Source organism: Sarcophilus harrisii, chromosome 5 (assembly GCF_902635505.1).
Source record: "Sarcophilus harrisii chromosome 5, mSarHar1.11, whole genome shotgun sequence".
Classification (NCBI taxonomy): domain Eukaryota; kingdom Metazoa; phylum Chordata; class Mammalia; order Dasyuromorphia; family Dasyuridae; genus Sarcophilus; species Sarcophilus harrisii.
Window position 1 is genome coordinate 31,352,681 of NC_045430.1, and position 26,246 is coordinate 31,378,926.

General features: G+C 33.1%; 2 protein-coding genes across 3 annotated transcripts in view; both read right to left on the reverse strand.

Moving 5' to 3' along the window:
• Positions 1-5,593, reverse strand: part of LOC116419234 (cancer-related regulator of actin dynamics homolog) — a 31,796-nt gene extending 26,203 nt beyond the window's left edge. The window contains exons 1-3 of one of the 2 annotated variants that reach the window (XM_031938203.1): positions 5,401-5,593; positions 4,798-4,885; positions 1,226-1,427 (exon numbers count right to left, since the gene is read on the reverse strand). In XM_031938203.1, coding sequence (XP_031794063.1) covers positions 1,226-1,427; positions 4,798-4,873 — 278 coding nt within the window. In that variant the 5' untranslated portion in view covers positions 4,874-4,885; positions 5,401-5,593. The remainder of the gene's footprint in view (positions 1-1,225; positions 1,428-4,797; positions 4,886-5,400) is intronic. The other variant, XM_031938202.1, reaches the window with a different exon arrangement.
• Positions 5,594-9,853: 4,260 nt separating this feature from the next.
• Positions 9,854-26,246, reverse strand: part of LOC116419496 (POTE ankyrin domain family member B2-like) — a 36,156-nt gene continuing 19,763 nt past the window's right edge. Inside the window, exons 7-8 of the mRNA XM_031940141.1 lie at positions 18,260-18,329; positions 9,854-10,018 (exon numbers count right to left, since the gene is read on the reverse strand). Of these exons, the coding sequence (XP_031796001.1) occupies positions 9,854-10,018; positions 18,260-18,329 (235 nt within the window). The remainder of the gene's footprint in view (positions 10,019-18,259; positions 18,330-26,246) is intronic.

Here is a 26,246-nt window from a genome sequence, read left to right on the forward strand (position 1 = left end):
CTGGGTTCTCTCTCACTTCAGGGGTTTTGTCAGCTATTATATTAATAGCAACGGGAAGTTAAATAAAGTATACTGTTATCCATCCATGTTCCCCATGTTTTTCCTTATATCAACTGTTAAGTGGTTCCAGAAGTCTAGAAGTACAATCTTTTAGTAAAGACTATTGAAATGAAAGAAATCATTAGAGCATGCTGCATAATATATTTATTGGGGTTTATATAGCAATTTACAAAGAACTTTCCTTACAAAAGTCCTGCTAATATCCAAGTATTATCACCCCCATTTTACAAATGTGTAAAATATGTCCAACATTCCACTGCTAATATTGACCTTGTGGTAGAGTGCAAAGTGGACTGAATCTGGATTTCATAATCTGGTTCTTCCTCTTTTCACCCATTTTTACTGTGGGTAAATTGCTTATCTTCTCAACTTAAAAATAAGTGCCTATAGTGCCTTTCAGTTCTCAATCCATGCTAGAGCAGTAGAAGACTGGAAATTTGAGCCTTAATCTTCTAACTCCAAGAATGGGATTATTACTAATGCTTAGATGTGTGTGGTGAAAACTAATTTTCATAGACCAGTGTCAATTCTGCTGTGCCCTGTCACCACAATGACAGTGGCAAATAGTATGTATACATAGAAAAAGGAGTCTCAGGCCCTCTAACTTTACCAATAACCCTAATTTTCCTGGCATTCCTGCAGTGCAAATGTCTCTTCAACCAGAATACTCAGAAAGCACATTCAACTAGCAGAACAAAGAAAATCAGGACAACAGTCTTCTACAATGAGAAAAAGCACACATTGCTAATATTTTTTCTATGAGCTTGTCCAGTACTAGTTTACCTTAATGCATAAGGATCTGTCTTACTTAAGGTGCTGTCATCACAACTATGGAGTAGGATACCATATCGTTTTAGATTCCTTGCAAATCCATTTCTCATTCTTAGGCTTTTTACATTAAAAAAATCCACAGAGGGATGCTTAAATTATTTTTTTTTATTGATAACTTCTTAGAAAAGAGTGCAGGGAATGTATTTTTCTTTCTTGTTTAAGAGAAAGTTGTATAATGTACAACATTATAGTATTTCTCTTTATGTTTTATTTCTGATTCTAGTATTCTCTTAAAGATTTTTCATTTTTGACTTGCTAACCCCAAATTCTCTGTCATAATATTTCAATGTAAGAAAAGCTTTCAAGTCTTTATTTAAACTGATGAATTCCATACCTGTTCTCACATTCTACTTTTTGATGCTTTTGTTGAGATTCAGTTATTCTGCTTTCTGAGAATGTTTCCTGTAGTGCACAGTTCTCTATGTTTTCAAAAGCCAAAACTTTACTTGCAAATCTTACCATTCGTGAGTTTTTACATTTCACTGATAACTCACTTGCAAGAACTCTGTTCTGACCTTCCCAAAGGCAAGAAGCACCTGTAGAGTTAAACAACTGGAATTCAGATTCTCTGGCACTGATAAAATAGCATCCACATATGAATTCTAAGATATACAAGAATACTATTTTTCAAGAGATTTAAATTAAATTTAAAATAATATATTTCTCTTTGGGTATTGTAGACAGTTAAAGAGAATCTCTTAAGTTACACATTAATTTTTTAAAAGATTTTTGAAATCTCAGAATTACTCATAATCTAAGAAAAATATATGTGAAAAGTAAACATGCTGATGTGTACTGTGGGACAAATAAGATTAATAAACTATTTTATCTATACATTATAATTATGCTAAATTACTTTAAAAGTAACATAAATGTGTTTTACCCTAAATAGTTTCATGTTAACACTTTTTTATTCTTTAGATACTTATAATGTAAATCAGTATACAAGCATTCATACAATAGCTTTCTTGCTCATTTATTTGTTGCTTAGACTTCTGGTACCTTTAAGCAATGAAAAAAAAACACTTGTGCTTCAAGGAAAATAAGTGCCAAAAAACACAGGTACTTTATTCTTCAGAGATACACACAATTAAATATAGAACTAACCCAGAATTAGAAAAGTGGTTTTATATAAAGCTACAGATTTAACAGACTTGGGTATCTGGTTTTCTTTGATGACTTTCAATTCTTCATATATTACAGTGTTTAACAGAATTGAAGTAGGAAGGATGTGGGGGAAGAACAGGGTTGTTTATGGGTACTGATTATAATGGATGGTGAAGTTGACAGTAAGAGAAATCTGACATCCAAGATTCAAAGCAAAAGAAGATACAGGGACAAAGAAGTTAGAGAACTTGTTGAAATTCACATTTAGAAAGTAGATAAGACAGAATTTGTGACTAGTTATTCATGACATCATGTCCAGTACACTATCTTATAGCCCATGCTCACTGAAGAATTATAAAAGTAGGTAGAAGATTTGCAAGGTTCTTATTTTTTAGTCATTTAGAGAAATATTTTGGCTATACTTTTCATTAAAGAGATCATTTTATTCATTTAGTTAATGGTTATTTCTTTAATGCTTTTCTATTAACCACCATATAAAATTCATATACCTTATCTTAGTATTCAATACATGTAATTCACATTTCATAATATAGAACATATAGACTTAAAATAACCTCTCCAGTTAGTATGGCAGAAACTAGGCATTAATCCACACTTAACACTGTACACCAAGATAAGATCAAAATGGGTTCATGACCTAGGCATAAAGAACGAGATTATAAATTAGAGGAACATAGGATAGTTTACCTTTCAGACCTGTGGAAGAGGAAGGAATTTATGGCCAAAGAAGGACTAGAGATCATTACTGATCATAAAATAGAAAATTTTGATGATATCAAATTGAAAAGTTTTTGTACAAACAAAACTAATGAAGATTAGAAGGGAAGCAATAAACTGGGAAAACATTTTTACAGTCAAAGGATCTGATAAAGGCCTCGTTTCCAAAATATATAGAGAACTGACTCTAATTTATAAAAAATCAAGCCATTCTCCAATTGATAAATGGTCAAAGGATATGAACAGACAATTCTAAGACAAAGAAGTTGAAACTATTTCCAGCTTTATGAAAAGATGCTCCAAGTCATTACTAATCAAAGAAACAGTCTTGCAATATTAAGACAACTCTAAGGTACCATTACACACCTGTCAGACTGGCTACAATGACAGGGAAAGATAATGTGGAATGCTGGAGGGAATATGGGAAAACTGGGACACTGATACATTATTAGTGGAGTTGTGAACAGATCTAACCATTCTGGAGAGCAATTTGGAACAATCAAACTGTGCATACTCTTTGACCCAGCAGTGTTACTACTGGGCTTATATCCCAAAGAGATACTAAAGAAGGGAAAGGGACTGTATGTGCATGAATGTTTGTGGCAGCCCTGTTTGTAGTGGCCAGAAACTGGAAACTGAGTAGATGCCCATCCAATTGGAAAATGGCTGAATAAATTGTGGTATATGAATGTTATGGAATATTATTGTTTGGTAAGAAATAACCAACAGGATGATTTCAGAAAGACCTGGAGAGACTTACATGAACTGATGCTGAGTGAAATGAGCACGACCAGGAGATCATTATATACAACAACAATCCTATATAATGATCAATTCTGATGGACGTGGCTTTCTTCAACAATGAAAATGAACCAAATCAGTTCCAATAGAGCAGTAATGAACTGAACCAGCTACACCCAGCGGAAGGACTCTGGGAGATGACTATGAACCACTACATAAAATTCCCAATCCCTCTATTTTTGTCACTGCCATTTTGATTTCCTTCACAGGCTAATTGTACCCTATTTCAAAGTCCAACTCTCTTTATACAGCAAATTAACTGTTTGGACATGTATACATATATTGTATTTAACTTATATTTTAACACATTTAACATGTATTGGTCAACCTGCCATCTTGGGGAAAGGATGGGGGAAGGACGGAAAAAGTTGGAACAAAAGGATTTGCAACTGTCAATGCTGAAAAATTACCTATGCATATATCTTGTAAATAAAAGCTGTAATAATAAAAATAAAAACAAAAATAAGAGTAAAAACATATATTTGCTAGTTTTAAAAAAATAAACTCCCCAAAATTATGGTCTGAAGATATTTTAGAGATTAATAAAATGGAGCTCAAGATTAAATGATTTGTCTATAGACTCAAAGCTACTTCCTCTGCAATGTGAATACCTTTCCTTTTGGTATTTACTGTCCAGTAGACTTAGATTTTCACTATCATTTTACTACCTCCTTGCTCACAATTTCCATGTTTCAAATTTTCATTCCAGTTCCCAAAGGTGCCCATGATCTACTGAATTCATATCCATCCTTTAAATGCAACACAAATGCTATCTTCAAAAAGTGTTTTTTATTCATGATAGCTGATGTTTTTTCATACTTTATACTTCACATAGCATTATGAGTGTACTCTTTATTTACTTATCATATAATTTATTAGGTATTATTTTCTAATACAGTTTATCTTTGTAGGTTCTATCCCCCTAGTCGATTGCACACTCAATGAGAACAAGAATGATGCCTTACCTAAAATATGTGTATTTGACACACATTAGGTTCTTAATTCTTTCTGCATTGAAACAAATGGTAGGTCATCATTGAGAACTTCTGTGGCTGAAAAATCACCATTCTGAAATCCACATAATTCTTTTTAGTTTGGCAAGGTCTGTCAGAGATTAGACTATGTCAGACCCTCAACAAACCCAAAGTCACTTCTATTCTACTATTAATCAATGGAATAGACCTTCAGTGGTACTATCTTGCTATAAATACATATTTGGTTCCTGTTTAACTTTGGTATTCTGTTAGAAAATTTTCTTACCTTGAACATAATTTGAGGTAGAAAAATCCTCTGTGCCTGTGACCAGAGTGAAGCTATCAAGAGTATCTGTACCCATTTCCACTTCATCCTATAAGGTACATAAAAGCAGTCAAATAATACACTTAATATAAAATTATTATAAAATAAACATTAAAGCAATCACAATGAATAACATTTAGGTAGCAATTTTTCACCACAGTTATCTTTTATACATTATCTCAGCATTCTTACAGCAATTCTTCTTTTACAAATGAGAAAATAGGATATAGGAGAAATTAGATGATTTCTAATCTACAGTTATCTAAGAATCTAAGAAGAAATTCAAACTTATATTTTCTTCACTATTCACTAGGCCGCATATCAACCCACCTAGAAGCAATTTAATACCGTTATAAAAATTATCACTAATACTCACAACACCTCTGTGGGTGTGAAAGAAAGGCCAGCAAACTAATTAGTTTTCTGGCATTCACAGTGGATTTATTTCACAAGAAAACTATTTCTTAAAGTATCCATTTTCTGATGAAATAGGCAGTCATATCTGTCTAGGAAAATTGTATTACTTTCTACATTAATCTACATTTTTAGCAGTTTTTACATTACCTTGTTTTCATTTAATGTAATCTTTGCAGACCTAAAAGACACAAAATTTATTTCATTGTGTACATTAAAATATGGTAATATATTGTCGTAATTATTTGATTAATACATACATTTAAAAATCATATGTTTTTTCAGGTTTCTAGTCAATAATATAGGATAGTGAATATTGCAATATTTAATCTCATAGCCATAACTTATCATAAATATTTATCTTTACCTCTTAAAAACTTTTTAAAGGAAATAAAAAAATTCTGAATGAATATTGGAATTTTTTCCCATCAAAGAAATACTTAAGCAATCACAATATTAATGTCAGCCAAAACATCTTAATTTATTTTACAAATTATTCATTTGCAACTCATCATGACCCAAAGTGCTTGTTATTAAAAGTCTAAAGGAACAAGAATTTGAGAATAATACTATCATGATTATTAGAATAAATTGAGTCATCAATAAATGTTAAATTATGTTCATCATGTTTCACTGTGTTCTAAGCTTTAGAAAATATTAATCATGGTAACCAGCATAATCATATTTTTCTTTGGTAATTCAAATTGTATTTTCTATATTGTAAGCACCAACAAGTCAGTTACTATTTTTCTCATTTTTTTATTCTTCCTAGAGATTACAATAAGACTTTCCACATTGCATGTGACTAACATTTTTCAAACAAGTTTACCAGAACATTAAATGGACCCCTTGTGGAAGAATGCATTAGGAAACAATTGATGAAATGACAAAGTCATGGTACTTTCCCCTAGAGAAAGTACTTCTTCTGATGAGACTATACACAAATCCTCTTTGTGTGAAGTAGTGAAATCTAAAACTTAAATGTGATTAAACACAATAACAAATTTCAGAAACAGGAATCCTGTGAAACAGTGATTGGCTGTATCCTTCAAATTAACAGGGAGAAAAAGAATTTGAAATAAGAAAAGTATGGTGAAGTATAGGTGAAGAAAATGGGTTCTCTCTCACTTCTCAGGGGGTTAACAGTTTTATTTATAGCAATGACAAATTAAATGGAGTATATGTTGTAACCCAGACATATCTCCCATGGTTTTCTCCATATCCAGAAATCTAGAAGTGTGGTCTCTTTCTGTAAAGACTATTGTAATGAAGAAAAAGCACACCTTGCTAATATTTTTCTATGATCTAGGCCAGTTTACCTTAATTCATCAGGATCTGTCTCACTTGTGCTGTCATCATGACTATGAGGTAGGATACCAGATGGAGAATTCACCTTTTCACAAGGATTCGTCCTAGAATCCTTGGAAATCCACTTCTCATTTTTAGGGTTTTTTACATTTTTCCTATACATAGCAATGTCATTGCAGAAAAAAAAAATCCACAGAGGGATACTTAAATTATTTTTTAATTGAAAACTTTTTTAGAAAACACTGTGGGGGTAAGGTATTTTCCTTTCTTTTAAAAGATGTACATTTTATTTCCAGATTAAATCTTCCTTAAGGAAGATGCTGATCATATCAAACTTTTAATGGTCACCCTCTATTGCAATGCATTAAATTGCATTGTCTGCCTGTGAAGCTACTTCATATTCAGATGTCTTAATCCAACAAAGGTTCTCACACTCCTTCTCAGAATACAAGGTCCTTTCCAGTCAGATCTGTATCTTCTCTAGTCTAGGAACAGGTTCTGCTTATTTCTTACCCAACCTTTTGCTCAGCTGTACCATTTCCTGCATATATTTTGGCTAAAAAACATCCGCTAAACCAGGTTGTTGTGATTAAACAATTTGTGTGCAAAATATTCAGGGAATTATCAAGGAAGGCTTGATATGTAGCAACAATGCCAGGAGAAAGTCTTAATATGATTGTAGGTGGAATTCTAAGAAGGAAAAGGGAGGTGATAGTTTTCTCATTCTATGCCCTGATCAGAACATGTTTGAAGAATGCATTCGTTCCTGGGAGATATATTTTAGGAAAAAACTTTTAGCACTCAGAATAATTCAAGAGGAGAGAAATCAGGATGGGGAAGGATAAAGTCAAATAAGAAGCAACTGATGACATTTACTGAGATGTTTCCCATAAAGAAGAAAAAATGAAGAATTGGAATGATATGAAGATATATTCAAATATATAATAGACTATTATGTTTAACTAATTCTCTAAAAAGTTGGACTAGGTACAGAAAAATACATTTGTAATCAATGCATGAAAAATAGAAAAGGCAAAACCACCAACTTCTAAACAATTGACTTATTTAAAAAGAAATGGACTTCCTTAGTAATTAACACATTATGGTGTGTGTGTGTGTGTGTGTGTGTACATGTGTGTGTGTGTGTTATGTGTCGTGTTTGAATGTGTGTATGTGTGTGTGTGTTATGTGTCGTGTTTGACTGTGTGTGTATGTGTGTGTGTGTGTTTGTATGGGGGGGAGAAAAAGAGATTTTTGCATGCTCACAAAAACAATAATCAATTAACAATCACAACTTAAGAAGATTGTTCTTTGCTTTTGCTTGAAGGGACCTCACATGCTCTGTTCAAGTAGCTTTTACTTAATTTCATCTTCCTACTCTGATAAGCTATCAAAGTAGGAATGTAGTAGGGAAAAACACATTTTGTAATTATTCTTGATATCAATTTATCCCAGCATCTAATTTTATTCACAGATTTAACAACATTTAAAAAGAATGTTCTCTTGCAACTTACTCTCTTTTGATTCCCCTTTCATCAAACTTTCCCAAAGAATAGTCATTTGGGTGCTTTAGCATTATTTCTCTCTCCAGTTTTTACCCAATGGCAAGAAAAGTTTTAAAACCAAAATATTCACAGTGAGCATTTTTTGTAGTAGCAAATAACTGGGAATAGAGTAGCTGCTCATTGACTGAGGAATAGCTAAACAAATTGTGGTTTGTTTATGTAATGGAAAATCATTGTTTATGGTTAGAAATAATAATTATAAAGGAAGATGGGAATATTTATATGGATGAATGCAAAATGAAACAAGGACAACCAGTATAACAATATAAATTGTAAGCACAATTATATAATCATTTAGGACAATAAAATAAATGCAACTTAATAGTGTGAAATGTTAATGTTCAAGCTTGGTCCAAATGAGAGGGTACCACTCCTATTTATGCAGCATGGAGGAGTATCATGCATGTGATACCGATGTGTAATTAGGGATATTTTACTAGAAGAATGAGAAGACAGATCTTGGGAAGTGAGGCTGATATAAAAGTTAAAGATGACAGTTTTTCTATCAATTGTCCATGACTTTACTGTGTCTCACAAATAAGTCTAATATGGTTGCTTCCCATTAATCAAAAGAATAGTAGATAACTTTCTGTCTGCATGCTATTGAGATCAATGTATAAGTATTGGCATTGAGGCAGGGAAAGATGCCCTTTTATTGTCTCTCAAATAGGTTATATAAGGTTATCTTCCTGAATTTATCTAATTTTTGGTCTTGAAATTAATTATTCTAGGGCAAGTATTTTAAGACTGTTAAATTATTTTAAGTTAATAAAAGTAAATCCAGGCTTGTTTTTTATTTAACATTCTCTACTTTTTAAATGTTAATCCAGAACACTTCCACATTATAACTCTCACTAGAGGTGATCTAGTAAGTATAGTCACAACACAAATTGTGAACCTTCTTTACCATATTCTTGTATCTCATCTATCACCTTTTGGTCCTAAGACTTTTTTTGGTGGGGCAGCAGGTATTAGTTATCTGCTTTCTGCTCTTCCTCACTCTGTCCAGAAGCCATATGAGCAGTAGGCCTTATAAAACAAGAGCTGCATAAACACTTCTCTCTACAATTCAGTCAATTCCCTCCCTTTTTTTTTTCTGCCACCCTGAAAGGACAGTAACCTTTCTCTCCTCAGGCCCACTTACATAGTAATGGGTTGGTAATGATCTTTTTAATGATTTGCATGTCTGCAATTAAAAGTGTAATTCTTCAGAATCTAGGTTGTCTGACTTTCCTCAGTGCTTGATCTATCAGGACGACTTAAATTGACTCCTTGAACAATTCTACTGATGGGAAACTTTTTTAATGACTAAGGGAACCCATCTAATTTTTGGAGCAGATGTAAACATTTTCTTATCTCATTAGCACTTACTTACACATTTGCAAACTTTTTGCAAACTACTTTGTTCCTTGCTACCCACATCTTATATGCTATTCTTTTGGATGTCATCAAAGCCTACCTACCTTCTTTCAATAGAAACTGATGTAACAATTCCAAAATAAAAGAACATACTTACAGCAATAGAACAGTATACATTCATGGGACCTTAATTCCTTTCCCGATAAAAAACAAGTGGATGCAGAGTGAATCTGAATCTATAGATTTTTAGAGCAAACTGAACAATATGAATGTTAATATTTGATAATAATACTCCAGTTAAATATTTTGACAAACTTACCCTGTTAAAACATCGTGTATAGGTGCTAAATTTTCCTTGGAGGAAATGCTCATTATTGGAATTTCTTCCCCAGGAATTTTATTTCCTCATCTTTATCATGCTGATTAATCTCCATAGAAAATAATTGTTTGCCAGCTCTTCTCTTTTCAGTCAAATTCTTACCATGTTTTCTCTTCAATGTTTCATTATATTGGTGCTTTGGTTTTTTTTCTTTCACCTAAAAGGAAAGCTTAGTATCATTGTCATTTCATTCCTGTGTTTTTCTCTGTGTAAGTGTGTGTGTGTGTGAGTATGTGTGAGTATATGTGTGTATGTATTATACATATATATGTACACTTTCATACATTATATATTTATATGCTTATTTATGTGATTTAACTAGTACAAGGAGATACCTGAAGAAAAAATTCCCTCCACGAATGCTACCAATGTCTAGAACACTGAGATGTTAAATGACTTGCCTATATATATATATATATATATATATATTTATATATATGTGTGTGTGTATATATATATATATATAAACATATATATATATATATATATATATATCAGAGGTGTGACTACTTTCATGTATGCCATGCTGCCTTTAATTTTTCTACTTTTAACCAGCTACACCCAGTGAAAGAACTCTGGGAGATGACTATGAACCACTACATAGAATTCCCAATCCCTTTATTTTTGTCCGCCTGCATTTCTGATTTCCTTCACAGGCTAATTGTAAATTATTTCAAAGATTCTTTTTTGTACAGCAAAATAACTGTTTGGACATGTATACTTATATTGTATTTAATTTATACTTTAACATATTTAACATGTATTGGTCAACACGGCATCTGGGGTGGGGGGAAGGAAAGGAAAAATTGGAACAAAAGGTTTGGCAATTGTCAATGCTGTAAAATTACCCATGCATATAACTTGTAAATAAAAAGATATATATATATATATATATATATATATATATAATAAAGTAGAGCTGTTGCTATATTAAAAATAATTTTTCTACTTTTATTTTGAAATACACATTATCCTCAATATATATGATCTCCATTTTTAAAAATTTTGGACATAAAAATGGTCACAGTTTTCTATAAAATGTTTGAAAATATAAAAATTGATTCAAGTTTCAAAATGATAGCACAATCGCTATCCCATTTAGTTTTCTCAATCTATTTTCTTATTCTCTCATTTCTCTCCTTTAACAAGCAGATGGGGATAAAGAGATAAAATTTCTGATTGTTAGCCTTTTCCTCCATGTCCCCACAATGAACAAACAGGCTAAGCTTATTTCCCACCATATGATGGGTGCTTCCCATTCCATTTCTCATTTCTTATTCCTTACTGTCAAGTTTCAAAAGTAAAACAAATAACAAAAGCAAAAAAACAAAAACACAAACAAAAACAAAACTTGAAGATTGTCACTGAAATAAGGAGAGGTGACCCAAGCACAAACAACCTGAGCAGGGAGTGCAGGCAGTGCACAGACAAGGGGTGGTGGGAGCTCCTTCCTGCAGAGAATCTATGGGGAGGAATCTACAACAGTGTTGGCTACTCTGCCTTGATTGCAATCCAGTAGATCAGCAGATAAGTTATAAAACATCCAACACAAACACAAAAGGTAAATAGTGAACCCCCAAACCCCAAAATTCCATGAGACCTGGCCATGCCCACCCAGCACCAGAAGTCAGTCAGGGAAGCCAATGCCGCTCGTATAGGAAGCTTGTAGCAGTCATAAAAACCATTTGGTACTGGTTAAGAAATAGACTAGTTGATCAGTGGAAAAAGTTGGGTTCACAGGACAAAATAATCAGACTATAGTAACCTGGTGTTTGACAAACCCAAAGATTCCAGCTTTTGGGATAGGAATGAACTATTTGATAAAAATTGCTGGGAAAATTGGAACTAGTATAGCAGAAACTAGGCATTGATCCACATCTAACACTGTATACTAAGATAAAGAAAAATGGGTTCATGATCTAGACATAATAAATGATACTATAAACAAAGTAGAAGAACATAGCATAGTTTACTCTCAGACTTGTGGAGGAGGAAGGAATTTGTGACCAAATAAGAACTATTGATCATTATTGATCACAAAATAGATAAATTTTTTGATTTTATTAAGTTAAAGTTTTTGTACAAACAAAATTAATGCAGATAAGATTAGAAGGGAAGCAACAAACTGGGAAAACGTTTTTATATCCAAAGGTTCTGATAAAGGCCTAACGGCCTCATTTCTAAAATATTAGAGAAATGACTCAAATTTATATTCGTTCAAGCCATTTTCCAATTGATAAATGATCAAAGGATATGAACAAACAATTTTCAGATTAAATTGAAACTATTTGTAGTCACATGAAAAGGTGCTCCAAATCAGTATTGATCAGAGAAATACAAATTAAGACAACTCTGGGATACCGCTACACATCTGTCAGATTGGCTAAGATGACAGGAAACAATAATGACTAATGTGGGAGGGGATGTGGGAAAACTGGGATACTGATACATTGTTGATGGAGCTGTGAACAGATCCAACCATTTTTGAGAGCAATTTGGAACTATGCTCAAAAAGTTTTCAAACTGTGCATACCCTTTGATCCAGCAGTGTTACTACTGGGATTATATTCCAAAAGAAATCTTAAAGGAGGGAAAGGGACCCACATGTGCAAAAATATTTGTGACACCCCTTTTTATAGTGGAAAGAAAGTGGAAACTGAGTTGATGCCCAACAATTGGAGAATGACTGAATAAATTATGGTATGTGAATGTTATGGAATATTATTTTTATGTAAGAAATGACCAGGAAGATGATTTCAGAGAGGTTGGAGAGACCTACATGAATTGATGCAAAGTGAAATGAGCAGAACCAGGAGATTATACATGGCAACAACAAGACTATATGATGTTCAATTCTAATGGACATGGCTCTCTTCAAAATTGAGATGATTCAGACAAGTTCCACTTGTTCAGTGATGAAGAGAGCCATCTCCACCCAGAGAGAGAGCCATGAGAACTGAGTGTGGAACACAACATAGCATTATCACTCTCTCTGGTTTTTTTTGCTTCCATTTTGTTCTCTCAGTTTTCCTTTTTCTTCCTTCTTGATCTGATTTTTCTTGTGTAAAAAGACAAATGTATAAATATGTATACATATATTGGATTTAACATGTATTTTGACATGTTTAACATGTATTAGACTACCTGCCAGCTAGGGGGAGAAAGTGGGGGAAGAAGGGGAAATTTGGGGACAAAAGGTTTTGCAAAGGTCAATGTTGAAATAATTACCATGCCTATGTTTTGTAAATAAAAAGCTTTAATAAAAAAAAAAAAGAAATGTTTCCTGACCACACATTAAAAAGTTACCTTAGCCAGTAATCATGAAACTCCCCCAAATCTTTTCAATTTCTTCATTTATTCATACTATCTATATTTTTCCAGGTCCTTAGCCTTAAAAAAATGTATTTATCTCCTTTGCTCTCTGCAACCCTCACTATATACACACTATATACTGCTGAAGCTTTCCCTAAAATAAATGTTATTGTTTAACATTTCCTACTTCCATAACCACTCCACATTATTTTATTTATTACCTTACATTCTATTGAAACAACTTTTGCCTGTAATGTATATCTGTTCCAAGTAATCTTCTAAACTGATTTCAAAATGCTTTCTTAAAATGTTGCATAAGAAATGATAGTAATTCCTAACAATATCTCTTTTATAGAAAATAATTTATTATTCCTATTACATGTCCTCTGTTATAGCTAAACATCAAGGTTTACATTACTTGCAAGCACCCCTACTTTCTTCTGCCTATTCTCTGTCCTGGAGGGTTTTCCTCTTCCCTTTCTGCCAATAAAATTTTCATCCTATCATTGAGGCCCTAATTCTTTCATGAAGTCTTTCCTGATTAAGCACAACTAATTTCATCATTTCCCTTTGTGTTGACCTCAGCAGTAGTACACACTTTGAATAGAAAAAAATAGCTGTGCAAAATATGCACTCACTAGAGCAAAGCTTTTTCATAGAATGACCTACAAGTATTTGTTATTGTGCCATGAGTTTAACATGATGAGACTTCCAAAAGGGCAAAAGTAGGGTACCATCCTTACTGAGACAAGAAAGGCCTTGGTAAAATCTTAGTAAAATCACATCTGTATTATTAGGCTTAGATAGGACAATGGAAAATATACAGTTGAGAGAAACTCAAAATGACTTTAGAAGTCATCCATGATTCATAGCTATGAAAAGTTGTGAAGGTGCAATCTAATGATAAATATTTCATTATTTATTATTCATTGCTTTTAAGTTATGCTAAACATTAAGCAATATAGACACCTGGTTAAAAAAATACATTTAGTCCTTTACTCTGTGTGTGGAGGTATGTATGTGTGTGCATGCATATGTGCCAAAGTCTCTTTGGCAATTTTGTAAATTTATTGTAAAAACAATAAAAATTATTGTGTGTATAAAATAAAAAATGCATGTGTAAATAGGAAATGACTTAAAAATTAGAAAATCACTCACCATTCCAAATGGGACTACTGCAATTTTATAATATATAACCTCAACTGGACCATCACTGCTCCAAGAAAATCCTACAATGCCTCCCCCTTATTGACTATCCCTCTTTCCACAGCAATTCTTCCATACCTTTTCATCGTCTCTCAAAACTTTTATGGTTTCCCTTGCCCCATATTTCCTGAGAAGAACTGAGAAACATGCTTCATATTTTACTTAAAAAAACTGAGGCCATCTGGCATGATCTCCCTCATCTCTCCTCTTTCACATCTCTTATCACTCAGATGCCTTCTGCCAATATCTCCTTCATCCCTACCTTGCATGATGAAGTGGGTTTACTCCTTTCCAAGGCTGAGCTTTCTACTTGGTTCAGGTGATTCTGTGCCATCTTGTCTCTTCCAATAGATTTGCTCTCTCTCATACCAACTCATTTATTTTTAATTTCTGCAATCTAGTAGATCATTCCAGCTCTCTTACAAATGTGCCCATGTTGTCTACATGCTGAAAACCCTCCCTAGATACTTTGATCCCTGCTATCATCCCTGCTGTTTTTTTTTAGTGCCCTAAGTCACTGCCTCCACATTATATTGCTTTTTTTTTTTTTTTTTACTGCAAGCAGCCAGAAGTGTAATCATGTAACAGACAGAATCAAAGTGGACTTTTCAAGAACTTCTTAAGGCAAGGGACTAAGAAATTGGAACCCAATATTTACAAAAGAAATAAATATGGATCACAAACCCAAAAATACCTACCAAAAATAAAAGGAAGGAGATAGACATTTTAAAAATAATGGTTAGAACACTGAGGCTGCAATCACAAAGATCTTAGTTCAATTTCTGTCTCAGACACTTATTTGCAATGTGATCCTACACCTATTCCTTCAGTCTCCTCTGTAAAACGGATAATGATAATAGCATTTATTTATATATTATTTATTTAGAGGGCTGGTGTATGAATCAAATGTAATGGGCTTAGTATAGAATCTACCATGGGAGAAGTGCTATATAAATGAGTTTCCAGTCATTTTCTAATATGTTATTTCCATGACAATTGAGAATTGACTCTACTTGATATGTCTCTAAATCTAGCAAAATACCTTAAAATGAAGAAATGAGTGAATAAAAAATATTATCATGAAAAATGTTCGAATTTCCCAACATTCAGAGAAACAAAAATAAACACAAGTTTATTATTATCACCTAGAACATAAAAAATTACAAAGAGGGAAGGATTCTAGAAAGATAGAAAAGTAAGTCAGTAAATTTCAAGCTCGCTATATTTTCCCGACGAAAAGAACAAATTTGTGTTTCAGGGTGAACACAGACTGGTGAAAGATCAAGATGACTTGGCCAAGAACAGGAGGAGTTCAGATAACCCAAGAAGATCTGTAAAGACCCAAGGCTGAGGGACAACCTATCTGAAGTGCAAGCACCCCAGGCTATTCCACAGAAACATTAAGTGGGATCCCTCAGCTAGCTCGAGCTTGGCTGGAGCCTCAGCAGGAACCATAGAGACTTTCACCATACTTTTTTGTCAAATTGAGGTTTGAGTCCAAGAAGACAAAAGTGATTCTCAGCTGACTAGGAATCCCCACTGTGCTGCTGAGACAAGACCCTGGGTGAGAAGGGATCAGCACCTGACGAGTACAGAAGCAATAGGGCAGAGATGCTGTTAGCTGTGGGCACTTGAAGGCAGGTGGAGCTCTTGGTTTGGGGTTCCTAATCAGATTAGAGAATGAGACTATCCTCAGAGCCTATAGAGGTGGTTACACTAATATCGCATTCAAAAAAAAAAAATTAAACCAGCAAAGAATTAAGAACCCCACCACTGAAAGATATTATTAGAATAGGGAAGATCAGGATTCATCTTTAGAGGATGACACTTTAGTAATAGAAAGCTTCTTCCACAATGAATAATATAAGATGATTTCCTACCCAGAGAGAATGTATAGAAGAAATAAAAAAAAAATTCAAAAATCAAATGAGACACATTGAGGGAAAACTAGATAAAATAAAATAAAAGCAATCCAAGAAAATCAAGATGATATGAAAAAAAGTTAATGAACTAGGAGTACAGAGTCTCAAATATGAAAATAATTGAAAATTAGGATTGGGCAAAGCCTGTTAAAATATTCAAATATTCTGGAGCTACAATTAGAAGTGTACAAGACTTATCAGCATCTACAATAACAGACAGCAGACACTGGAATCAATCTACCTACAATCAAAAAAACTAGGCCTGTGGCCAAAAATGTATGCAGCAAAATTACCTATAATTTTGAATGAGAAAAAATGGATACTAAATGAACTTGAAAATTTTCAGGACATCAACCAAGCCTGAACTTACCAGAAAATTTAACATATAAGAACCAATATCAAAAATCACTTTTAAGGAACTCATGTAGAGCTCATGATGTTTAAACATCAATAAATTGTTTATTCTTTTTACATGGGAAATGTATACTATATATTTAAGATTCATATCAACAAAAAGAAAGTTAAGGTAAAATAGTAATAATGTTATACAAATGAAGTGTAGAAGAAGATTAGAACTGGCCTTAGAGAGAGGGGAAGAAAACTCAATTCTGAAAACCTACTCACATCAGGAATTGGTTCAATAGTCAACACTACATATACCATGAAGAGTATAGGACCCTCCAAAATCTATAAAGAAATAAGGGCAGAGGTAATGAGCAGACAGTGATACAAAGCATGAGGAATAAAGGCAAGGGAAGGATCCTTGGGTGGGGGGAGGTTAAATAATAGCAAGAAAAGTTATGGAGCAGAATTTAATTAAAGAGTAAGCAGGGGTAAGAAAGGCATGCTTATGTGGAGGGTACTTGTATATAATATATACATACATATATCTACATAAATATTTCTTTTTTTACTTTTAACTTGTTTGAGGGTGGGAGGGGGGATCAAAGGGGGAAAAAGAGTAAATAAATAATTTATACAGCAGACAAGCAAAGAACAATTTATAAAGAAGAAAAAATGGACATTCATGAATATAATTCTATATATATGTATATGTATACTTTATTGAGCTTGCAATTTGTTATATATTTTGAATCCTTCCTGAAATTTTGCAGGACACATGACAAGGTTATCATTTGCTTTGTTTTATTTTGTTTTGTATTCCTTTTCTGTTTTTCTCTTTTTTACTGTTTTTTCAAATAAAATAAATTTTAAAAATAAATAAAATGTCATAGAAAAAAAAAAACTTACAAATAGTGGGAAATTCTAATATACCATAGGAAGACTGCACATTGATCCAGGTGTTTTAGAAAACAACATATAACAATCATAAAACTGATTCTATGTTTGATTCTATTGCTAAGAATTCATCCTAAAAAGAGCAAAAGGAAGGAAAAATAGGAACTATATGTACAGAAATATTCATAGGTGCTCTATTTGTAAAAATATATGGGAAGCAATATGTACAGCCAGCATTTAGAGACAAATATTATTATGTATATATCACAAATTTGGAGCTAGAAGGGACCTTAAATATCATCTAGGAAACAAAGATTTTAAAATTCCATTTGTTTTAAAGTGGCTGTCATGGCATATGAAGCCTGGTCCTCCATTCCAAATACTCAGAAGAGCACAGAAAAATAGAAAAGTACAAGAAAATATGGAGACTGATATAGAAATATTAGCAGAATGTAAATTGCATAAAAGTTTATTTCAGCTAGTTTTTCAGGAAGAAATAAAAACATAAAAACACACAACAAAACTAAGCCAGAGGTGGAGAAACTTAAAAGAAAGCTTGAAACACTACAAAGGCATATTTGTTTTTAAATTATTTGTGTCCATTTAACTCCATTTGGATCTTTGATGTTAAATATTAAATGTATACAATATTTTAACAAAGCAAAGCACCCTCCAAACTGAAATATAAGAGTAGAAAAAAATTCGATATAGAATCTTACCTCCGTATCAAAATCCAATTCATTATTTGTTCTTGGCAAGTGATTGGCAGGTCCTGGGGTGTCAGAGAGGCTTTGAAAAAGAAACCAAAAATTAATACTTTAATTTCCAGAAGTTAATCATGAACAAGAAGGGTTTTTAGTTGTTGCAAGGTGCTTTAACACTAAATGATACACTACGAAAGATGATTTAATAGAGCAGGATATATCAATAATTCGTATTCCAAGATTTATTTTGGCAGAGAAGAAAATATTTAAGTAAAAACTACCAATAGGTCTATCCTCCAGGATAATCTCATTTTAAATTTTTACTTGCTTCTAAATTTTACAAATGAATGCAATGGGGCATTATAAATCGCAGAGTGATCAAAACCTTGGAAATCTATTTGTAACAGTATGTCACTGTTCTCTGTACCTTCCCTTCTAAGTTCTGACAATCACTTTCACTGTAAGAGTCTTATTTTTTCTTAAAGTTACCCTCCACAGGTTTCAGCTCTAGATATGAGTTGTATTTGTTGTTCATTTATTTCAATAGTGTTTGACTTTTGTGATCCCGTTTGACATATTCTTGACAAAGGTATCAAAGTGGTTTGCCATTTCTTTCCTCAACTCTTTCACAGATGAGGAAACTCAGACAAACAGGATTAAGTGGGACTTGACTGGAGTCACAAACTATTAAGTATCTGATCTAGATTAGAACTCAGATGAGTCTTCTTGATTCCAAGCCCAAGACATCACCCAATGATTTGTCTACATGCCCTTTAAGTAGGAGAATAAGCCATACATTCCAGTCTCAGAAAAGTCTTTATTAAAAGGATAAGCATTTATCTGCCTTCCTGCAATCAGTTTTTACAATTGCCGTGGTAATCTGCTTTCAGGGAATTTCAATGCCAGATTTCTCAATTTACCTGGTGTGGAGGGGCAGTGTAGTTGTGTCCAGGATTCAAGTAGTGTGGGGTATGTGACTTGTGATTGTGCAGGGAACTTCCAGAGAGGAAATAATGTAGGTTGGCAAATGTTGTGTATCAGAGTTGCTGGGTGACACTTACTGAGTGTGACAGAGGGAAAACTTGAATCCAGTTTATCTTTATTCCTACTCCCACTCCCACTCCCAGTCCACTGACCCCAAGACAGTTCTCTTTTCAATTTCCTAGAATGTGTTAATTCAAAGATAGCTTTTCGTTCTTTTTGTTAGCTCTAGTTTTGATAGACATGGCCAATTTCCATTACCTTCTCCTTAAACTTGCCAATTGACTTTCCATTTTTGGTCTTTTTTTTTTAAACATACTTTTTCTCCTTGTCTTTTTAGTTTCTTTTTAGATTCCCACTCTTCCTCTTCTCTTCCTTATACCCTTCACCTTGTTTTCTTTGTTCTGTCCTCCATCTCTTCAAATTCTCTTTGGGCTCATTTTCTTTTTTTACTATAGCTGGAGTCTACTTCAATTCAAGTCACTTCATTTTCTCAAGGCCTCCTGAATTTGTTAACTTTAATCTCATTTTTTCCAAATTCTTAAGGATTCAAAATAATATTCACATTTGTTTTCCCTTAAATTCAAATCTAAAAGAGCTCATTCTGTCCCATTAGTAAGAATAATGCAAATGCTGCAATGTCCATGACCGAAACCCTACAAAGGGATTTCTAATCTCTCTGACTGTCCTTGTTGACTATTAATGACCTCAAATAGTCTCCTGCAACTTCCAACTGAAAGATAAGATAGAACAACTCACCTCTCAGATAACCATTCCTGCCATAAACTCCTTAAGTGCCTCTAGATGTCACTTACTCCGAGATCAATTAATTCCGACGACCAGTCTAACCTCTGAGTTTAAAAAGCTGCAATGCACTGCAACTCCCTAACCAGTAGGTTTTCCTTAAATCTGATTAAATCGGCGTGATAAGACCAGTGATTTTCACTTCAGAATGGCTCTCCTTGAACTGGGAGATTTATTTATCTGTACTTTCATCTTAGGGACAAAATGTCGAAGAACTGGTTCTAATGTTGAGCCTTGATATCACGGGATTCGTTCCACTAACCTCTGCACAATGCACTTCCACTTTGCCTATTCGTAGAGTCTCTTTATCTTCTTTTGAAAATTAATCATTTCAGAACTGCATTTATCTTGACACTAGAAAAGTAGAAATCCATCAGCCCTAGACTTTTACCTTTTCTGAAGTCGCTACTCAATCCACTGATTGGAAAAGAGCAAAATCCAGAACACTTCCAAACATCGATGTCGGAAAGTAAAGTTCACTAGAATGAGATATTTTGTAACCTTACTATTGGTAATGACCTTAAAAGTCTTTCAATCTATGCCATATAAGGACTCAACAAATGTATTCTATAAAAAGATATGCTACTTCCAAGAACAATGTCAGTGAGCTAATCATCTAATAAATCATAGATTCCTCACAAAGTCTCAAATAGAAAGACCATAAAAGTTTCCAAAAAGAGTTAAAGATAAATGGGAAAGGAAAAGAGAAGCCTTACAAAGAGAGCAACAACTTCCTGAAAATACGAATTGAAAAGTTAAAAAATTCCCAGGAAGTGCAAATTGAGTGAATTGGAAAAAATAAAAAATCACAGGAAAGTAAGAATTGTGAATTGAAAAATAAAGAATTCACTAGAAAGTAGGAATCCGAGAATTGGAAAAGACAAAGAACAACTTCTAAGAAAGCTAGGATCGTGAATTGAAAAAGAAAATAATTCACTAAAAAAAAAAATTAGTGAAATGGAAAAATTCCACAGACCAAAACAATACATTCAAAAAACTCAATTGACATATACAGAAAGAAGTAAAAAGCTAATGAAGAAAATAATTTTACCAAAATTAGAACTTGAACAAATTGAAACTCAATGATGCATTGAGACAGCAAGAATCAGTCAACAAAACCAAAAAATGACAAACTGGAAAAACCATGAATTATCTACTTTGACTAAAATGACAAGACTTGGAAAATAGATCTAGAGAGATAATCTGAGGATTATTGACTTCCGAAAACTATGATGAAAAAAAAGAGCTCTAGATACTATTTTACAAGAAATCATCAAAGAGAACTGCCCAGAATGTAATCAGAATCAGAAGGTAAAATAGGCATTGAAAGAATTCATCGAACATCTTCTGAAAGAAACCCTAAAATTAAAAACACAAGGACATATTGATGGCAAAATTTCAGAACTATCAGATAAAAGGAAAAAATTTTACAAGCAGCCAAAAAAAAACCATTTAAAATACCGAGGTGCCAAACAATAAGAGAAAGTCACCCAGGATCTGGCTGCCTCAAACTATTAAAAGGAAAGAAGGCCTGAATATGATATCTCAAAGGCAACAAGAAACTTGGGATGCAGCCAAGAATAAACACCCAGCTAAGTGGAGCATTTATCTCCAGGGAAGAAGATGGACATTTAATGAAACAAATGAATTCCATTTGTTTTTGAAGAAAACCAGAATTAAACAAACAAATTTGATCTCCAAGAATAGAACTCAAGAGATGCAGAAAAAGGTAAAAATAACTCTGAGAATTGTATTTCTGTTGTGGATATACAAAAAAAAATACATGTAAAATTTGATAAGTACTGATATAACATAAAAAAGGGAAGTAGATATGGAAAAGGATGATGGCAGAATAAGGCTGCGGAAGGAGGGATAAAAAGAGGGAAACTCACATCCCACAAAGAGGCAAGGAAACTATCATATCTGAGGGAATTCTAGAGAGGGGAGGAACATTGTAAGTGAATCAATTACTCATCATCAGAGTTGAGCTCAAATAGGAAAATCAAATGAACATTTGTTTTAGAGAAAATTCTCTAACAACGCCTCATTAAAAAACGGGGGAGAGGAAAATGGAAAGAGAAAAAGAGTAATTAATGGGAATGATAGGGGAAAGACTCAAAGGGGAAGAGGGAGGGATTATAAAGAGGATAAGTATCGTGATACAAGAGGGGTAATAAGTTTAAAAAGGGGAAAGAGGGTTGGGGAGGCAAGAATAAGTAAAGCACAATCTGAGGGTTATTAGGGATGGCAGGAAATACAGATTTAGTAATTCAACTCAGTAAATGTGAATGGGATGAACTCCCCATAAAGAGGGAGTGCAGATAGCAGACTGGATCAGAAAGTTCAGAACCTGCTACAATATGTTGTTTACAAGAAACACATTTAAAGCATGGAGGATACATATGAAGAAAGCGTAAAAAGGCTGGAAGAAAATCTATTATGCTTCAGGATGAAGTCAAAAAGAGTGTAGCCATCCTATATCTAACAGATCAAGCAAATAGTAAAAATTGATCTAATTAAAAGAGATATAGGAAGGAAACCACATCCTGCTAAAGAGGTAGTATAAAACGATAGCAATACAAGTAAATTAAACATAATATAGCAACCAAGTGGTATGGCACTAGCTTCCTAAAGGAGAAGTTAAGAGAGTTGCAAGAAGAAATAGACAAGCAAATAACTTGTAATAGTCAGGAGACTCCTCAAACCTTGCACCTCAGAATTAGACAAATCAAACCACAAACAAATAACGAAAGAAATTAAAGAAGTAAACAGAATATTCAGAAAAATTAGGTATAGTTGGATCTTTGAGAAATTGAATGGAGATAAAGGAATATACTTTCTTCTAGCAGTTCATGGAACCAATATGATCAAAAACTTGACCATAATTAGGACATAAAGACCTCAGAATTAAATGCAAGAAAGCAGAAATAGTAAATGCTTTCTTCAGATCATGATGCAATAAAAACTACATTAACAAAAAATTAGGGGAAAAGACCAAAAGTAATTGAAACTAAACAATCCATCTTAAAGAATGATTGAAGGTGAAGAGCAAATTATAGATACAATTAATACATTTCACTCAAGATAATGACAATGATGAGACAATCATACTCAAAATTTGTGGATGCAGCCAAAAAAGCTGGTAAATAAGAGGGAATTTATATCCTTAGAGGCTTACTTGAATAAAACTAGAGAATCAGAAAAGAATTAGATAAAATTAGCTTGCAACTACAATAATAAACTAAAAAAAGACACAAATTAAAACCCCAATACAAATACTAAATTGAAATTTAAAAATTAAAAGGAGAAATTAAAAACTATTTGAAAGTAAAAAATCTATTAGAACTAATTAATAAACTAAGAGTTGGTTCTAATGAAAAGCCAAATAAAATAGATAAGCCTTATGGTAAATCTGATTAGAAAAAGGAGGGAGGAAAAATGAAATTAGATAGTCTTCAAACAAAAATTGAAAAAGGAGAACTTTCCACAACAAGGAAGAGGAAATTAGAGAAATAATAAGGAATTATTTATGCCAACTTTATGCCAATAAATTTGATAACCTAAGATGAAATGGATGACTACCTCCAAAAATATAGACTTCCTCAGAACTAACAGAGGAGAAAGTAAATTTTAAGAACTAGTCCCATTTCAGAAAAAGAAATAGAACAGGCAATTAAACAACTCCCTAAGAAAAAATCCTCAGGACCAGATGAGATTTAGCATGATGAAAATTTTACCAAACATATTAAAGAACAATATGGTCCCAATGCTTAATATAAATTATTTGATAAAATAGGAATGAAGGAGTCCTACTCAAATTCCAATCTCTATTTGACACAGACATGGTACTGATACCTAAAACCAGGTAGGCTGAAAACAGAGAAAGAAAATCTATAGACCAAATCTCCTAATGAGATATTGATGCAAAATCTTGAACAAAGAATATTAGCAAAAGACTACAGAATAATCAATCTCCAAGATAATACACTATAGATCAAGTAGGATTTATACCAAGAATGCAGGGCTGGTTCAATACATTAGGAAAACTATCAATACTAATGGCCATGTCAATAACCAAATTAACAAAAACCATATGAATCATCTCAAGTAGATGCAGAAAAGCATTTGATAAAATCCAACATCTCATTCCATATTAAAACATCTACATGAAGTATAGGAATAAATGGACTTTCCTCAAAATAATCAGCAGCATCTATTTAAAACACATCAGCTAAAGCAATCATATGTAATGACGACAAACCTGCAAAACCATTCCCAAAAGATCTGAGAAAACAAGGTTGCCCTACTCATAAACACGTTACTATTTAAGTATTGTATTAGAAACGCTAGCTATAGCAATAAGAGCTGAGAAAGAGATTAAGGAATAAGAATAGGCAATGCAGGAAGCTCAAATGTATCACTCTTTGCCGATGACATGATGGTATACTTAGAAGAACCCAGAGATACTCATAAAAAGATTATTAGAAAATAATCCACAACTTTAGCAAAGTTTGTTGCATAAAATACAAACCCACATAAGTCATCAGCATTCATTGATATTAATACACTACACTAAAATCCAAGCAGTCAGAGTTAGCAAAGAGAAATTCATTTAAAGTAACTACTGATAATATAAAATATTCTAGGAATCTAGATCTGCCAAGGGAAAATCTTAGAACTTCTATGAGCAATAATTACAGACCATCTTCTCAGATAAATTACAGTCTTGAATTCTCAATCCAAATTGAAAAATATCTAAATGCATCTGTGGATTAGAGCTGAAGCTAAATATAATGGAAAGATTTGACAATATTACTGACAAAGCTAATCTATTTAATTTAGCTGATACCAATTCTGACTCCCAATAACCTATTCTTAATGACCAGACAAATAACAACAGTCAATTAGATGAGATATTTATAAAATAGGTGCAAGAATTTCAAGGATATTAATGAAAGAAAATCAAATTGATGGCGGCTTAGCTGTACCAGATCTAAAATTATATTATAGAGCAAGAAGTATACCAAAACTATTTGAGTAATTGGCTAACTGGAACAGATTAGTTGATCATGTGGAATAGATTAGGTTGACTAGATAAAACAGTCTTACACAAATATAGCATACCTAGTCTTTGATCAAGTACCTAAAGATCCCAAAAGCTTTTGGGATCAAGAACATCTAGTTTGATAAATACTTGCTGGGAATAAACTGGAATATCCTAATATGAGAAGAAGATAATGGCTATTGATCCATGACTTAACGTCTAGTACAAAAAAAAAAAAAGAATAATGCAAATGCTGCAATGTCTCCATCAACCATAATCCCCTACAAAGGGAGATCAATTTCCCAGGACTGTCTTGTTAGTATATCTGAGACTGACTCAATCATCTCATTAGGCATCCTGCAACTTCTCACATAAACACAATGTATTAAGAGTTTACTCTTACCTAGACCATTCCCTGTCCTCTCCTTAAGTCCCTCTTAATTGTCACTTTACTCCCTAGATCAAGTCCTTAATTCCCACCCCGTCTTCCCTCTGAGTTTAAAAAGCCATGTCACTTGAAACATCTTGCTTAATCATACATGATTTGTCCCCAAATCTGTTTCAAATCGGGGCTGTGATAAGATCTCAGGTGAATTTATCACATTAGGAATGGCTCTCCCTCTTGATAACTGGGTGATTTATTTATCTGATACTTCTTCATTCTTGGGGACAAAAGTAGGAAGAACTGTTCTAAATGTTGAGCTTCTTGATATCACGGGATTCTTCCCACTAACCTTCTGACACAATCACTTCCCACTTTGCCTCTTGTAGGTTCTCTTTTTTCTTTTCTTTTTTAAAATTAATCATTTCCAGGAATGCTGCATTCTATTTGATCATCTAAAAAGTAGAAATCCTTTGATGCCCAGACTTTTTACCTTCTTCTGTAGTAAGACTAACTCATCACTGATTGCAACAAAGAGCACAGAATCTGTAGATCACTTCAAAACAACATCCTGTGCTGTGAGAAAAGGAGTTCACTAGAATTGAGATATTTTTGTATCTTTAGTCATTTTTGTTAATGACCTTCACAACTAATCCTTTGCCATATCTGTTTGCCTTTGTAGGAGCTCCAGAGAAATGTATTTCTTAAAAAGATTTACTGCTACTTCTCAAGATACAATGTCAGCTTGTGTATATCTCTCTAATTGGAAACAAGAATATTCCTGCCAAAGT